The 17,567-nt window shown below is 49.9% G+C and overlaps 3 protein-coding genes across 3 annotated transcripts; 1 reads left to right on the plus strand and 2 right to left on the minus strand.

Moving 5' to 3' along the window:
• Positions 1-6,257: 6,257 nt before the first annotated feature.
• UHO2_00863 (uncharacterized protein) lies at positions 6,258-6,827 on the minus strand (the record flags this gene model as incomplete). The annotated part of the gene is made up of 1 exon (XM_041553331.1): positions 6,258-6,827. One exon carries the CDS (start codon positions 6,825-6,827, stop codon positions 6,258-6,260), a length of 570 nt encoding a protein of 189 aa, XP_041409265.1.
• A 3,233-nt stretch (positions 6,828-10,060) lies between these two features.
• UHO2_00864 (uncharacterized protein) lies at positions 10,061-13,402 on the plus strand (the record flags this gene model as incomplete). The annotated part of the gene is made up of 1 exon (XM_041553332.1): positions 10,061-13,402. The coding sequence occupies one exon, from the start codon at positions 10,061-10,063 to the stop codon at positions 13,400-13,402; it is 3,342 nt and encodes a 1,113-aa protein (XP_041409266.1).
• A 148-nt stretch (positions 13,403-13,550) lies between these two features.
• UHO2_00865 (related to ICE2 - integral ER membrane protein with type-III transmembrane domains) lies at positions 13,551-15,734 on the minus strand (the record flags this gene model as incomplete). Its single annotated transcript, XM_041553333.1, has 1 exon — positions 13,551-15,734. One exon carries the CDS (start codon positions 15,732-15,734, stop codon positions 13,551-13,553), a length of 2,184 nt encoding a protein of 727 aa, XP_041409267.1.
• Between the last annotated feature and the right edge of the window lie 1,833 nt (positions 15,735-17,567).

Consider the following 17,567-nt stretch of genomic DNA (forward strand, 5'->3'; position numbering starts at 1 on the left):
GGGAGCTGATGTCAAACCTCAACTGCCCTGACCTCATCCAGGAGTATGAGGCATCGGGGGGGGGGGAACGAGACTAATATGAGCATGAGGCACGAAGAGGAGGCGGGAAAAGGAAAAATCGGTAAAAAGGGAGTTGGAACCGATTTGAGCGAAATCTGTGAGAGAGGATATGTGTCAGGGGTCTCGCGCCTGAAACCCAGGTCGGTCTGTCGAGATACTCAGTGACTATCAAACTGTGTGACAGCTATTGTCTCGGTATCGGTCTCAAAGAGCTAGCTGCTTGGCAACTATCAAGTTACATGATGACAGTGGGTGGCATTCATTGTATATACTGTCATAGGTTTTGGCTGACCTCTGTGGACACTCCATTCAGGGGTAGCTCGGCACGATCAATATCAATGCGTAGATTATGATGACACCAAGGTCTGGTGTGAGTGTTGATGATGATGAGGTTGATGGCGTTGGTGATAAGGTTGGTGGTGTCAACATGAGTGTCCAGTGTGTTGACTGATGCTTAAGGTGATCCCCAGACCGCAGTGGACTACTGCCTTCAGTTCTATCTTAATCCGGACCGCTAACCTGCTATGGGGCGCCTTCGGACGTCAGGTAGTGGTGATACAACACACACACTACGATGAGGAGCAACCTTGTGTCACGGGAGCCGGTCAGCCGAAATGGAGTCTGCGCCATCAGCTGAAATGGAGTCTGCGCCATCTGCACAGATGGAGAGGCTAAATTGGCTGAGGGCCAGTGTAAGAGCCTGGCTCAGCAGATCCCAGGGAAATCCAGTAGATGACCATAGCTCACTGGACATCAGGGACTACTGGTGGCAGGAACAGATGGGAGGGTTGTTGAGCAGCACCACCCTGTTGGGCATGTGGGAGGTCAATGTTGTCGATCAATGATGATCAGACACTTGATGAATTGCTAGGGAACAATCACTCTGGAAGTGTAGTTGGCTTGGTGGCTCAGAAAGGTGCTGAAGTCAGCATTACCAAGCAAGGCCTGAGCGATGTCACATGCAGGTTGTGTGACAGTGCTAGGTTGCGATTTTGGTACAGTTTTGTATATATACTATCCTTCCATGCTACTGGATGAGCGGAGACTCATCCACTCTACTAAAAACTTCACAGTGATCGTAACCATATGTTATACTACACGAACAGCAACATTCTTTATACGTTGCACATCGCAATTCCACCTATTGCAATCAGTACAAGTCTGAGTCTTCATCATCGAATGAAGAGTACTGTATATGACATCATCAACACCTACATCGATGCTGTAGCACCTCAACTACAGGTGGAACCTCCACTGCAGGCCTGGAACCTCTACCAGTCCCTATACCTAACCGCTGCCAGCAACAATGACCGAGCACTAGCTCCGTCACTAACAGTGCTACATCGATGCCTCGACACTCATGCTGATGTTGCACTACACCATTGCTAGGAGCTGAACTTGCCGTGTTACCTCTGTATGGAGTGCTGACAGTGGTTAGTCGACATCCGTTCCCCAGGCCTCACTCATTGGGTATCACGGGTAACCGTTCAGGAGAGCATCTGTAAGCGGTCGCGCGCCAGAGACTAGCTGGGGTTGATTGAGTAAGGTCTACTCGATATGATTCGCCTAAACATAACCAAGCATCATCGCCTAGTAAGTCTTGACTGACCGCCTTGAACACTCCATTCAGAGGTTGCATGGCACAGACATTGTTTGTTGGTGAGTGCGTGATACACCCTCCCCTACAGTACGAGTGTTCGTAGTACTGTTGATATGCTCTTGGACATCATCTGGACTGCGATATGCCAATCGCCTACAGAGAACGTGAGTTACTGGACCGCTGGTGTAAAACACCACCTACAATAACTGACTGGACTGCTGGTGTCGAGCAACACCACCTACAGCAAGGAACTGGACTGCTAGTGTGAGAACACTGCCTACAGTAATGAACTGGACCACTAGTGTAAAGAACACCACCTACAGTAATGAACTGGACCACTAGTGTAAGGAACACTGCCTACAGTTGTCAACTAACGGTGATACAACACACACATTGAGAGTTGTTGCAAGAGCACTGCTATTGTGAAGATACGTAACCTAGTAAGTATAGAGTAAGTAGTAGAGTTTTCTGAGTGGATGCCAGTCCACTTGAATGCTATGGTAGAAAGAGAGTATTTATACATTCAATTGGTGTTTTCCCTCGACACCTATCCTGCTCCTCTTGAGGGGCCTTTGTCCCCTGTTAGGCACTGCCTTGCCCTGCTGGCATCATCCCCTTCGATACTGTGCTCCTACCGTTTTGCTCAGCGTAAGGGTTATGCAACACTGCCCTCTCGCCTTCATGCTCTCCTTCTGTCTGATGTGGGATGCCCCCTTTCGGCACAGCCCCCCTTTCATCTTAATCTTGTGAATCCCCTTTTGAACCTCGTGACCATACCCCCTGGTTATGTGGTCACATCAGCACAGCTCCGAATACTTGCTTGGATCGGCCAACTAGTTGAAGCATGCTGATCTGACTGATTCCGACATCGGCACAGCTCCGAATACCTGTTTGGATCAGCCGATTAGTTGAGGCATGCTGATCTGACTGCCTCCGTCATCAGCATAGCTCCGAGTACTTGTTTGGATCGGCCGACTCGTTGAAGCGTAATGGTCCAGCTGACTCCGACTGTTCCCATGAGATTGATCTGGATTCCTGGGGTTCGATCGATCTTGTAAATCATGTGTGCTGCCAACCTGATTAATCTTGTTGATCCCCGATGGTTGTCGACTCTGATCAATCTGGCGCACCCTTCATATGTTGATCTTCTGCGCACCCTTCATATACTGCTCCGTTACACGACATTATCATAACTGCTGCTGATCATCTGGCGCACTCTCTTGTGCAGGCCAGCCGTCCCTGTGACATTACCCCCCCTTCCAGAGCTGAGCTCCATCGAGGTTATATAAGCCCTCCTTTGTCTTTCTTTTTGTCCCCTCTTTCTTCTCCTCTTACCATATCATGCAACTGATATCCCTCTACTTGGTATGCCCCGTCTTCATCGTTCTCATCCTTCGAGGACTTCCCCTTCACCTCCTACTACAATGGTCGAGGTTTCTAATGACAACCCCACCCCTCAGAGTCCAACTTCTTCTATCCAGACTCCCCCATTGCCTAGTCTGACTTCTTCTATCCAGACTCCCCTGTTGCCTACGTCTTCCCTTCCTGATGACTTGGCCTTCCCGAGCCTGGCTGCTTCCTTGCTTTCCCTCTGCTCCTCCCTTGGGCATGTGTACAGACCCGATCCTTTGTTCCTTGACCTGGAACGCCCCACAACTTCTTCCTCTGACCATCGTGATGCTGTGGAAGTAGACTTGGCATGTACTCCAGCCCCTCCTTCCCTTGATCATCATGTACCTACCAATGGTGAGATAGCTGGTTGGTCTGAAGGATTGGTGGTGTCTAGGCTGGTGGTAAAAATTGCTACTGGGGACTATCCTCCAGAGTGGGAGGTAGGTAGAGGTTCTTCGACCAAATGGCAACTGCACTGTCTGGCCATGCTTCGAATGACCAAGGGTTGTATGCCCTGGCCTAGCTGGCAATGCACCCAGTGTGCTAGTCTTAGTCTCCCGTAAGTAGTCTTTTGTACACCATTCTCTTTCTTACTGCCAATGCTAACCCCCTTTTTTTAGTTGTTTTCCTTCTGCATTTGTCAACCCCTTCATCCCTTACGGTCATGTTCCTCGCACCTGCACTCATTGTCACCTTGGCAACTTGTCACATTGCGAACAGACAATTCCCATTTCTCCAGACATGGAGTACCTTGGTGACAGTCCCCCCAACAGGCAGCCTCGGGGTGCTCACCTGGCAGAGTGTGTGCATCTGACTGTGACCAATGGTTATGGTCCAGGATTCATTTGTGCCAATGATTGAGTGACTGATTCCAACACCTCTGATGAATGGATATTTGCCATTGGTGTTCTCTGGTGCTCACCTAGCTGAGCAATGGTGTTCCCAATCATTTGGATTCTTTTCTTGTACCTTGATTGTCATGATAAGTTGCACTTGGAGCATCAACCTCATGAGTCTGTCACAGTACCTGGCGAGAATCCTGATTTCCTCTTCCATGGATGCTGGGTTTGTCCTCCTCTCATTCCTGTTCATGAATGTGATGTGTAATGACACATTTGTATCTTCCTCTCAATTCAATTTTCTTTTGCTCCTTTTTTCTTTTAAAAGACTGTGTCTTTTGTCGACTTGCATGAGATGCTACGAAATTTGAACAGAATTTTGCCTTCCGTTGATATGTTTTGCTCTTCTCCATTTGTGTCGCTTTTTTGAAACTTTATAGTTGTCATTCCCCTGCCGATTCCTCATACTCCTGGATGAGGGTTGGGCAATCAAGAAGGTTGATCGACTCCCATGATGCTGCTTCTTCTGGGTACCCTTGCCAGAGTACCCTGTATTCTATCTTGTGATTCCAAACTCATTTGTCCAGTAAGGCCTTGACCTCAAATTCGAGGTCCTCTTCTGGTAATGGTGGCTCTACTGGAATCTGTGAGTGATGTGGAAGTGTGCTCGTCCTAGCTGGCTCCAACATTGATATGTGAAACACATTGTGGACTTGGAGGTTTACTGGTAGACTGATTTGATATGCCCTTCTACCAATCCTTTCTTTGATCAGGTATGGGCCTGCGAACCTCATGTCCAACTTTGGGGTTGGTCGTCTCGTCTTCCAGTTCCTTCGATTGATATACACTAAGTCGCCTGTAAGCGATCGCGCGCCAGAGACTAACTGAGGTTGATTGAGTAAGGTCTACTCGATATGATTCGCCTAAACGTAACCAAGCATTGTCGCCTAGTAAGTCTTGACTGACCACCTTGAACACTCCATTCAGAGGTTGCACAGCACAAACATTGTTTGTTGGTGAGTGGGTGATACACCCTCCCCTACAGTATGAGTGTTCGTAGTACTGTTGATAATGCTCTTGGATGTCATCTGGACCATGATATGCTAATTGCCTACAGAGGATGGGAGTTACTGGACTGCTGGTGTGAATCACCACCTACAATAACCAACTGGACTGCTGGTGTCGAGCAACACCGCCTACAGCAAGGGACTGGACTGCAGGTGTTGAAGAACACCACCTACAGTAATGAACTGGACTGCAGGTGTTGAAGAACACCACCTACAGTAATGAACTGGACTGCTAGTGTGAAGAACACCACCTACAGTTGTCGACTAACGGTGATACAACACACACATTGAGAGTCATTTGCAAGAGCACTGCTATTGCGATGATACATAACCGAGTAAGTAAGTATAAAGTAAGTAAAGTCAAGTCAGAGTGGATGCCCATCCACTCATATGCTATGGTAGAATGAGAGTATTTATGTGTCCAGTTGGTGTTTCCCCTTGGCACTTATCCTGCTCCTCTTGAGGGGCCTTTGTCCCCTGTTAGGCACTGTCTTGTCCTGCTGGCACCAACCCCTTTGATACTGCGCTCCTGCCATTTGCATGGTGTAAGGGTTATGCAACACTGCCCTCTCACCTTCATGCTCTCCTTCTGCCTGATGTGTGATGCCCCCTTTCGACACAGCTCCCTCTCAACTTTATCTTGTGAAACCCCTTTAGTCACTTGTTGAACCTCATTGTCAGGGGTCTCGCGCCTGAAACCCAGGTCGGTCTGTCGAGATACTCGGTGACTATCAAACTGTGTTACAGCTATTGTCTCGGTATCAGTGACTATCAAGTTGTGCAGTGACAGCAGGTGGCATTCGTTGTATATACTATCGTAGGTTTCGGCTGACCTCTGTGGACACTCCGTTCAGGGGTAGTTCGGCACGATCAATATCAATGTTATGATGACACCAAGGTCTGGTGTGAGTGTTGATGATGATGAGGTTGATGGTGTGGGTGGTGAGATTGGTGATGTCGATGATAATGAGGTTGATGGTGTTGGTGGTAAGGTTGGTGGCAAGGTTGGTGGCATCAACACGAGTGTCCAGTGTGTTGACTTGATGCTTGAAGTGATCCCCGGACCGCAGTGGACTACTGCCTTCGGTTCTATCTTGATCCAGACTGCTAACCTGCTATGGGCGCCTTCGGACGTCAGGTAGTGGTGATACAACACACACACTACGATGAGGAGCAACCTTTGATGGATTGCTGCTATGCTGACTGAAACTAATATATACTTATGCTGAAGTGATAACTAGTTATGGTGAGTAGAGTGGATGAGGATCCACTCGACCTATTGATGATGAGAAAGCATGGTTATATACCTCTTCTCAGCATTGCCAGCGATGCTGCTCCTGCTCTCTCTCCAGAGAGTACCTTCTTCATCGAGTACTGCTCAGGGGCCTCTCCTGCTTGGCACCCCTGTGCCTCTTGAGCTGTGTCGACTCCTTCGACACTGCTCCTCCTCCTCATGACCTGATGTCGACTCCTTCGACACTGCTCCTCCTCCTCATGACCTGGTGTCGACTCCTTCGACACTGCTCCTCCTCCTTTGATCAGTGTCAGTTCCTTTGGCTCTTGTCTCTCGAGCCCCTGAGTGGTAACCATCTGCATGCTCCTTGAGCTTGGTCCTCTTCGTGGCTGTGCCTGCTCCTTGAGCTTGGTCCTCCTCGTGGCTGTGCCTGGCCCTCCTCGCATGTGGCTCGGTTCTCCTTTGCATGTGAGTCCATAGGAGTCCATGGTCTCCATGGAGACTGCACTACGACCATGCTCTCTACTGGTATCGACTAGGTCTTCGATACCTGTGCTCCTTCCATATGAACCTGTGACCCTCCTGCTTCTTGAGCATCCAGGCCCATGACACTCATGACCATACCCCTTGGTCATGTGGTCACATTGGCACAGTTCCATCATGACTTGTCTTGTGAAACCCCTTTAGTCACTTGTTGAACCTTGTGACCCAACCCCTTGGTCATGTGGTCACGTCGGCACAGCTCCGAGTACTTGTTCATATCGGCTGACTAGTTGAGGCGTGCTGATCAATCTGGCGCACCCTTCATATGTTGATCTTCTGCGCACCCTTCATATACTGCTCCATTACGCGACATTACCATAACTGCCGCTGATCATTTGGCGCACTCTCTTGCGCTGGCCAGCCGACCCTGTGACACATATAACACACACTTGCTCTTCGTCGTAGTGGTCGGGTGGATCCCCATCCACTCTACACCATATCTACTAGTTATAGCTTTCACATAAGTATACATTAGTATTCTGTCAACAGTTGCAATTGCAGAGCATTGCTTCTATATAGCACATGTGTTGTATCACTGCTCATTGACATCATCTGAAGGTGGTATCTATGGTGGTCCAGATATTGATTAACACCAAAGGCAGTTCATACTGCAGTCCAGTTCTCTCAATCATTAGAACTGAAGGCAGTTGTCCACTGCAGTCCAGGGATCATTCAATCATTCAATCAACACACTGGACACTTGTGTCAGCACAAGCACATTCACACCAGACCTTGGTGTCATCTCAATGTATCTACTGGTTATTGATCATGCTGAGCTACCTCTGAATGGAGTGCCCACAGTGGTCAGTCAAAATCTGCAATAGATGGCAGTTACTACATATTCAAGCAAGAACAGTCATAGAAGGCTTCTACAACATATTCCAGCAAGAACAATAATAGAAGGCTTTTACCACAGATCTCGCTGAGATTAATTGTAACTGCTTTCTACCACAGATTTCGGGTTTCAGGTGCGCAACCTCTGACAACAGGCTGCACGTCGTCCAACTAGACATGAGCATGGCATTCTTAAATGGAAAAATAGACAAAATGGTCCACATGCAAACCCCCCCACAATTGAGGCACCCAACAGTGATGGGAAGTGCTACCATCTCAAGAAGGCACTATATGGCCTCAAGCAGGCAGGTAGACTCTGGCATGCTGCCCTCAACAAGCAATTACAGGTGTTTGGATTCAAACAGTGTTGCACAGAGCCATGCATCTACACATGAGGAACCAAAGACACCATGGTAATGCTTGTGATCTACATTGACAATCTACTTGTCATCAGAGCAGTGTTGCAATGTGTCAATTCAGTCAGACAGCAGTTATCCAGCATCTTCAGCATCACAGATCAAGGAAATGTCTCACACATCATCAGCATGAATGTCAAATATGATTGTGAGTTGCAAATGCTTTCAATTGATCAAACTGGTACATCAAAGGACTACTCAAAAAGTTTGGCATGCATGAGGCATGGTCAACACAATCACCAGCTACAGAAGCAATCAACATGATGGGTCCATGACAAGGTGACACAGCCAATGCAGAAGAGATCAGGTACTACACTTCACTGGTCAGACTGCTACTCTGGATCATGCAAGGAACTCAACCCAACATAGCTTTTGCCATTGGACAATGTACCTGTTTCATTGCCAATCCATCAAGCAAACACCTAGTTGCTGTGAAACAGATCATCAGGTATCTAATAGGAATGATTGATGTCAGCCTAGTGGCAAGCCAGATCAGTAGTAAGAAGGTGTTGACATGTTGGACTGACTCAGATTGGGCAGGATCACAAGAATGTTGCTGTTCAATGATAGGGTATGTCTTTGCTATTGACAGTTTCATATGCAGTTAGTCTTCCCAATTGTGGCTGACTGTAGCAAACAGTTCGGTCGAAGCCAAATACATCGCACTGGCAGCCGCAGTGTCACCAACCTCCATATGCATTACATACCGGCCGATAGGTTGTTTTGTTGAGTTTCGTATTTCAATCACATTTTACACATTCACTTGTCGATTAGAGCTTTCTCGGGCGAGAGGCTTCATATTTTTGTCAAAAAAGGCTCAACTGTGCATGCATGTCCTTAGCTCATCGCCACCATCTCTGCAAGCAAAACCCAGCATCAAGTAATATCGTCTTCATCTCCAACATTAATTTAGCTTCATGTGGGCAGCATTGTCATTTCATAAGAAGGTTGTTGACAGCGGCAAGGGAAACGCTATGGACATCCATGTTCTTGTGAGAACTGGGCCAGTCATTACCAAGATCATCCTCAATCTATGTCACTGCCAAAACTTCTGTACTGCACTCATGTGACCAGGAACTGGTACTTAACCCAACCATACCAATCTTGTACAGTGACTTGTATGGAGCAAGAGTCATTGCTAATGATCCACAGCACTTCAAGAGGACAAAGCACATTGATATCACACACTTCTTCTTGTGGGACAAAGTTGCTGATGGTTGACTCACAATCACCCCCATCCAAAGCAGCAAGAACCTTGTGGATATTCTGATGAAGCCCCTTGTGGCACCAAGGCTCACATACCTTAGACAGTTATTAGGACTGACAACATTATAAGGACAAACCAGATTGAGAGGGGGTGTTGGGGATTGCAATCTAGTCAGATCTAGGGATAATGTAGATCAGATCTGTAGAGGATTGGGTGGAGCAGATTCAGTTGGCAATCAGATAAAGTAGGTCTGATCAGGATTGGGTGAGGCAAATCAGACAGGGAATCAGGCTGAGCCAATACAAGACAGAGATTGGATGCAACCATGTCCCACTTGTTGCTACACACTGTCATTAGGTAGGATACACCCACAGTTGGGCATGTACCACATGTTTGTATATAAGTCTAGCAGGGAGCTCGAGGCTCCCACCACATTCACTTCTAGTATGTCAATATAGTATAGTGTTTTGCTCTTTAGCTTGAACACCATACTTTGGCTGATATCTCCCGATCATCGTTGCTGAGTGATTCCTTTATTACAACAGTTTTTGCAACTTTGCCATTTCTCCGTCCATCATATCAATTCAGTCCGGGGTCAATTTGCTTATCACTCTCAGCCACCACCTCTCTCTCTTCTCTTTCTGCATTCACCATCAACATCCATCACACCTATCACATCCATCACAACCATCTCAACCATCGCCAGGGCTTCATTCAGCCTCCATTGACAACTTCTTGACCAGCTTGACTCTCTCCGCTCCGTGCAGCAAAGACAGCATACACCACACGTGGCACGAGCAAACCTGCTCCTTATCTCCGCAGAGAAGACTCTGGATCAGGCTTTTGACACCACCACCTGAAATCGATCATGCCTGAGGAAAAAGGACTTACCGCTACACACGACGACGGTCAGCCAGCCAAACGAAAGCGTCTTCGTATCCCCAAATCCTGCATTCCCTGTCTCAAAGGCAAACGAGCCTGTGACCGAGGTCGTCCTGCTTGCGGCCGTTGCGCTCGTTCAGGCCAAAGCAACGACTGCAGCTATGATCCTCGTCTACCCCAGCTTCCTGCTTCTGGTGGTAGCTCATTCAAACGCAACGCAACTTACGACGACTCGGACGACGACGATCAACCCGATGCCTCTTCACCAGACAACCGCCAATTAGCTCTACTTCAAAGAGAACTTGAAGAAGCACGTAGCGAGACACGTCGCCTACAGCATCTACTGCGAACTCAGCAATCGTCTGCTGCTCCCGCTTCACCACGTTCCTACTCCTCACCGCAGCACCGGCCACACTCGCATTGGTCACATGCATCGACATCGGCGGATCGACACCGTGCACATTCGAGCGCAAATGATTTGCATGCAGCTAGGGGTTTGCAGATGCTAGCAGAGATTGCAGGGCCTCAGCATCAGGATGCGGACTCGAACGCGGTCAAATCTCGCATCTTGCATTGGCCTGGTCCTGCATCGCATGCTTCTCCTTCCAGTCAACTTTCGCCGATCCATCGTCATGCCTCTGCTTCCTCTCGCGACTCAATGCGGCCCATCAATGAAGCAGCTTCCTCTCCAGCACCAGACAACAGATACGCGCACATCTCAGCAACACCCTCCATCTATAACAGCCATTTCCAACGTCGAAGCTCCAAACCTCCCCAAAACACAGACGACTTGGACTTGCTTAAAAACATCAACGGCACCCAGATGTACTACGGCGACAGCACCTCCGGGGATAAAGTCTTGCGCAAAGTTGCTGCTTCTACCGCCTCCTCCTCCCGCTCCCCCACGGGCAATGTTGCGAGCAGCATACACGAAACGATGGCGAGCAGAGATATGCAGTCCGCCTTCAGCAGCGTGCTTGATCCTTCCCGCGACACCTTTCCGTTTGCGACCATTTGGAGTTCAGGTACGGCCTTTATCGAGGAGGTCTTGCCGTTCTTTCCCAAGCCGGAAGACTTTGATAGTATCTGTGCCAGCTTTGTTAGGCATTTTTCGGCCATGTGTCCCGCACTTACGATTCCAACGGCCATAGATTATGCAAGAACGTTCAGTCGGATGGATCGCAAACAGCAATCTCAGGTCAGTCTTCCGTGGTTGGCGGTATTCTTGATGATCTGTGCACTGGGCAAGAATTGCGATTTGGAAAGTACAACAGTTGGAGTGGATAGGAAAGTGAGGATGTTAGATGCGTTTTTAGCTGGTGAGGCTTCGCAGCAGCCCAGTCGTGCTTCCTCTCCAATCCCCACAGCCGACGGAGAAGCACAGCAACAATCCTCTTCGAATAGCACAAGGTCACCAGCAATGGTATCCGACCTTTTCCTCTCCGCCGCATACCAATCTCTCCGTCTATGCAGCTTCCTCTCCGCCCCAACACTTCAAACGATCCATTCGCAGCTGCTCATCGGCGCATATTTGCTCAACACTGAACGCGCTGCTTCCTTCTGGCCCTTGCTCGGATCAGTAGCGCGTCAAGCTCAGAGTATAGGTCTCCACGTAGATCCAAACAAGATCAAACGCGATTGGGACCCCATCGAGGCTGATACGAGAAGAAGACTTTGGTGGGCGGTGGTGCATCAAGATGTGATTCTATCCTCGATCTTTGGCCGTCCACTTGGAATTACTAGGTTCAGCTGTAGATTTCCTGGTACCGCAGGCGTTACCACGTATGCTACACTCCAGTGCGAGTTTTCGCAGTTTGCAAGGATCTATCTGGATGAGAATCAGGATAGGAGTTGGAGTCAAGAAAAGATCATTGATTTTACCGAAAAAGTACTCAGCTGGTATGCGAATATTCCGGAACGATACAGACCCGACATTGGCCGCATCAACCTATTGGGGTCGGGAGAGGATGAAGAAGCGATCCAAAACTACGCTGCCGCTGGAGTAGACATCGAAACCAAAGGCCTAATGGAAGTTCATCAATCCGGAAACCTCGCAGTGGAAGTTTTCTATATCCTTCTCTCTCTCCATCGCTCGAACCTTTTCCCCTCCTCCTCCTCCTCTGACGATGCTCCGACCAAACCTTCCAGCAGCGCGAGCCTTAACAAAACGAGTCTGCACATCTGCACCCAAGCCCTTCGCCGCATAACTCGGGCCCAAACCACAATGATCGATCTCTTGGGTCGGGCACGAGCAACTATGTTTTGGAAAATCGCATACTATACCTACCAAGCCGCAATTGCAGGGGCGTATATAGTTTTCGTAAAGCCACAGAGTAAACAGGCCGAATCGGCATTGGAGGATTTAGCGATTCTGGTGGATTTCTTTGATAGACTGCCGGAGAGATGGACCGGATTGAAGATGGCCAAACATGGATTGAGGGTGTTGAGGAAATTGGCGGTTGCTGCTAGGGAGATGCCTGAGGCTGCGAGCATTGTTCGTAGTGCTAATGGGGAGGAAAACGGGGTGGTGGATGAGGCTAGTGCAGGGAGTGGTGTCAATGGGAGTTTGAATGGGATGAGTGAGGTTAGTGTGGCAACACCGACGACGACGCAGCATAGTTTTGGACCGACTTCCAACGGTACTGGTGATGCTTTCAAGGGGGGTGCTTTTCTGCCTCCTATCTTCGGCAATCCTTTCTTGAGTCCGAACGGGACAGGATCAAGTCAAGCAATGATGATGGGAAGTAGCAACGCAATGCTACCTACCAACAACAATCTTCCTTCTTCTATCCCATCGACATTATCCATGCCAACAACGATTGGATTCAATGGAGAACCAACGTCACTGTTCACCTCAGCTCTAACAGCCGCTGCTTCAACAGGCTCCCCTCTCCCCCGTTCGCTCGCCAACGTCCCACTCGTTACACTCTTCAACAACACTTACGACCAGCAAGAAGTGGGAGGCAAACAGTTTTGTTATGATCCGTTTGTACCTGATCCTACCTACCCGGCCACCAGCGTCGCGGGCGGAGAAGCTGTACAAGCCGTAGGAAGCGGAGGAGGTAGAAGCTCGAACAGCCCCTCAACAAGTGATAGAATGACCTCCAGCATCAGCTCCCCTTCCACAGCTTTCTCCACTCACAACGGCGCTGGGGTAGTAAGCGAAAGAGAAAAAGCGAGGGAAGGGGAAAGAATGCAAGTAGCAGCAGCAGGAGGAGGGCAGGAAGGAAGTCCAACTCCAGGATTGAATCAGAAAGATCTAGCTACGTATTGGTCGGAATACTTTAGCTTGCAGTTGGATTGGGATCGCTTAACCGGGCTCGCATAACCCTCATCCCCCCCACCCTCTCTCTCTCATTCACTTTGCCTTTTGCAATCGAATGATCTTTTTGATCTTTGGAGGTATGGTTTGTGTGATATCGATTGAAAGGGTATCCAAAATACAGAAAAGAGCGTGTGTGAGATACACAATTTTTTCACCCCCTGCCTACGGCTCCAGCAGCACCCAACTCTCCAACCCCGCCAACAGCTACCTCTTCTTCCTTTGAGATCACAATCTCCAAACCCCACAAGAAGAGCGTGAGTCCTACGGTGAGAAATCGCCAATAAATCTGGTTCTTTTGATCCAACAACAGCAGATGCGAATAAACTGCAATCAGAATCAACCGGGAGTAAGAGACGAGGATCGAAATGAACGATCCAAACGCCTCCCCTTCCTGTCCTCGCGAAGATCGAGAGGCTGGAGAAGGAGGGAAGGAAAAAGAGGACGGAGGTGGACGTGGTCGCTTGTGACGACCTAATTCTGAGGGTGGACGGGTCAGGTTAGGGCGGTTTCGCGTGGTGGGGGGAAGGTCGGTGGCTTTTACTTTTGGTGAGGTGGCGGTAGTTGAGGGCCGACGGGTTGGTTTGGTTCGTCCAACGTTGCGATCCTTGCGTGCTCGCTTTAATCCCTTGAGTGCGGTGGAGGGAGGTGGAGGGGGGGACTTGAGCGTATCAGCCAGACTCATAGGTTCCTTCAGCTTGTCAGCGATGGATTTGGTTCCATCGTCGTTATAAGCGATGCCAGAGTCGTCTTCGGAGTATTCGCCGCTGCCGGTGTCTGATTCGCTTTCCTCCAACTCGCCGTCGAAAGGTGTTCTTCGTCTTGTCCTCCTCCTCAATCTTCGTCGTTGGAGAATCCATCGTCCTTCGTCTTTGTCCCAAACTTGCTCTTCTAGTTCTTCCACCTCGGTACCTGATAATGAGGAGCTGGAGGAATGCGAAGAGGAGTCAGAGCTACTACCACTGTACTCTGACTCAGACTCGCTGTCTTGATCCCCACCGCCACGTTTGGATCGTGCTCGACCCCAACTTGCTCGTCTTGCATGGTTCTGATCATCATCGTGCTTGGGGGCAACGCTGCCCTTAAGCATAGGCAAGATGCGACTGGCAGCGTAGAGCACCATCAGTCTGTAAATCAGCGAGACAATCACTGATTTGGGCAAGGCAGCCCCCGCAGCATGGATAAAGTCCACCGACTGACCCAACCAGTGCGCAATCACTTCGATCAATCCACTCGCCGCTTGTAGGATCTTGCTCGTCAACGGAGCCTGCAGCGAGCGTGGCAGCTTTTCCACGAACGCTCGACCGTGAGTGTCGACCTTGAAGCTGCGAATGAGCGAGATCGGATCCGGAGTGAAGGAAAGACTAGGCCCTAGCTGGTAAATATTGAAGACGACATAGGCAAACATGAGACTGGTCTCAATGACGTTTCCTTTACGAATGGCGAATGTGATTGCTGTGAGCCAAAGGGTGGATGTGACCGAGGTTGCGATGGCTGCTGCAGTGCCAGGTCGGTCTTTTGTTGCACCGTCGAAGGAGACATAGAGTGCGAAAGCGGCTGTGACGTAGATGGTGGCAGAAAGGAGCAAGAAGAAAATCTGCCATACTTCGCTTGCGCCGAATCCGATGGAAGCGAGGGATCGCATGATGAAGGTGTTAGACATCCAAGCTGCTCCTCTTGCGGTGGTTGCTCCATTGGCGTTTGCTCGCTGATGGCGGGGAGATGGTGCTGCAAGAGAAGTTGCAATGATCCATCGAGAGGTGGATGCAAGTGACTGGATGACAAGAAGCGACGCAACACCTTCGAGCAGACTGAAAAAGGGACTTGAGATACGTAGCAAGGTATGCCACCAGCCTGGGACACGGCGTGCGAGCCAAAAGAAGAAGGCAACGGAGGCTGAGACGAGTCGGTCGAGGAACTCGGAGCCGGTCAATGAATCAAGATGATCCAGGTAGATGTGTTCACGCCTAGCACCGTTGGATCGACGAGAAAAGAGACTGCTAATAGCCTCGGAGGCAGTCTTGTCCTGGCTGTCGGATCTGCGTGCTGGAAAGATGGTGGCAGAGGGTGGAGAGTAGACATTGAAGCAGACCAAAAGGCAAGCTGGAATGACGATGAACTGGAACACTGCGAGCGTCTGACCGATCCATGCTAGACGCGTGCCGCGGGTGAGCAGCCGAGCTGTGGAGAGGAAGAGGTAGTAGGAAGCTAGCGATGCTGATAGAGCCAGAAACGCATCTTGACCAGCGATGTCGAGTGCGAGCGGAAGGTAGAAGAGGACCTGGATAAAAGAGGCTACCCTGCCAAAGTTGACAGCAAGGGAGCTGGCAAAAGCCATGGTTGCGGGAGTAGCAGGGGTTGACTCCAGAGGCTAGCGAAGGGTAGCCTGAGCGGGATAGCGACGTTGAGGTCGCACTCGAGGGTTGTTTGGATAGGCGAGGCTTTAGAAAGCAGAAGAGCGAGTCATGGCGATGTCAATGTCGTTCGTGGTGGTGCGGGCAAGAATGAGAAGACGAGGATGCGGTGAATTGACCTCCAGTGTGACGCTCAGAGACCAATATGGAGCGGAAACGAGGCTAGAGCGGAGTAGTGATGATGGTAGCGATGGATGATGACAGAAAGGAAGAAAAGTCGAATAACGGTCAAAGCGGAAAGCGATAAGCCTTCGACGTCAGAGAAAGCGAGAAAGTGTGTGTGTGTGTGTGTGTATGTGTCTGTGTGTGTCTGGTAATCACGTGATTAATAGCACGTGATGTGATCCGTGGTCGGAGATTCTGCCAAGTCATCGCGCAGCTACAGAATACCCCTCTCTCCGATCTATCATTCGCGCCGCTGCTCGCTTAGCAGAATCTCGCTGTCTCTTCAGTGTTTTCAGGACCTTCTCCTTCCCGTGGGTGCCCCTTGGGCCCAGCACTCCCTGATGTTGTCGACCGACCTGGGCATCACACCTGAGGATCTCCTCCTCGCCACCACCCAGGGGGCCCCTTCCACAATGGAGCCCCCTGCTGTGCCAACTATCCTACCGCAAGAATGTGTCTGCACCCGCTGCTGCAAGAGCCTCCCTTTCAGCCAGTTCCTCTCCCTGAGCCAGCCCAACACCATCACCCAATCCTGTACCACCTGCAGGGCCTGACAAGCAGCTAGCCTCAACACACATGGCCTTTGTGGTCACTTGACCCAGACCACTCGGGCAGCCTCATATGTGTCCTCCATTGCATCAACTGCCATTGCCCCTGGCTCACCTGGGGGCCCAGCCAATGCATTGGCCCCCGATCCAGCACCCGAGCCCAGCCTTGGCACCAACCCCTTCGTTATGGTGTCCCTGCTCGAAGCACACCTCCAGGGGGTCACTGCTGACATCACCTCCTCTGTCATGGCCCCTGTCATGGGCCTGAATGCTCAAGAAGCAGGAGGGTCACTGGTTCATATGGAAGGAGCACAGGTATCAAAGATCTAGTCAATACCATTAGAGAGCATGGTCGTAGTGCAGTCTCCATGGAGACCATGGACTCCTATGGACTCACATGCAAAGGAGGACCGAGCCCATATGCAAGGAGGGCCAGGCACAGCCACAAAGAGGACCAAGCTCAAGGAGCATGCAGATGGTTACCACTCAGGGGCTTGAGAGACAAGTGTCAAAGGAGTCGACACCAGGTCCTGAGGAGGAGGAGCAGTGTCGAAGGAGTCGACACCACTCAGGAGGCACAGGGGTGCCAAACAAGCAGGATAGCAAGGAGGAGGAGCAGTGTCGAAGGAGTCGACACAGCTCAAGAGGCACAGGGGTGCCAAGCAAGCAGGAGAGCCCCCCTGGACAGTACTCGATGAAGATGGTACTCTCTGGAGAGAGAGCAGGAGCAGCATCGCTGGCGATGCTGTGAAGAGGTATATAACCATACCTTCTCATCATCAAAGGTTGAGTGGATCCTCATCCACTCTACACACATCATAACTAGTTATCACTTCAGCATAAGTATATATTAGTTCCAGTCAGCATAGTAGCAATCTATCAAGGTTGCTCCTCATTGTAGTGCATGTGTTGTATCACCACTACCTGACATCCGAAGGCAGTTCATAGCAAACCAGTGGTCCAGATATAGATAGAACCGAAGGCAGTAGTCCACTGTGGTCTGGGGATCACTTCAAGCATCAAGTCAACACACTGGACACTTGT

The sequence above is a fragment of the Ustilago hordei genome (genome assembly GCF_900519145.1).
Source record: "Ustilago hordei strain Uho2 genome assembly, contig: UHO2_contig_02, whole genome shotgun sequence".
Lineage (NCBI taxonomy): Eukaryota > Fungi > Basidiomycota > Ustilaginomycetes > Ustilaginales > Ustilaginaceae > Ustilago > Ustilago hordei.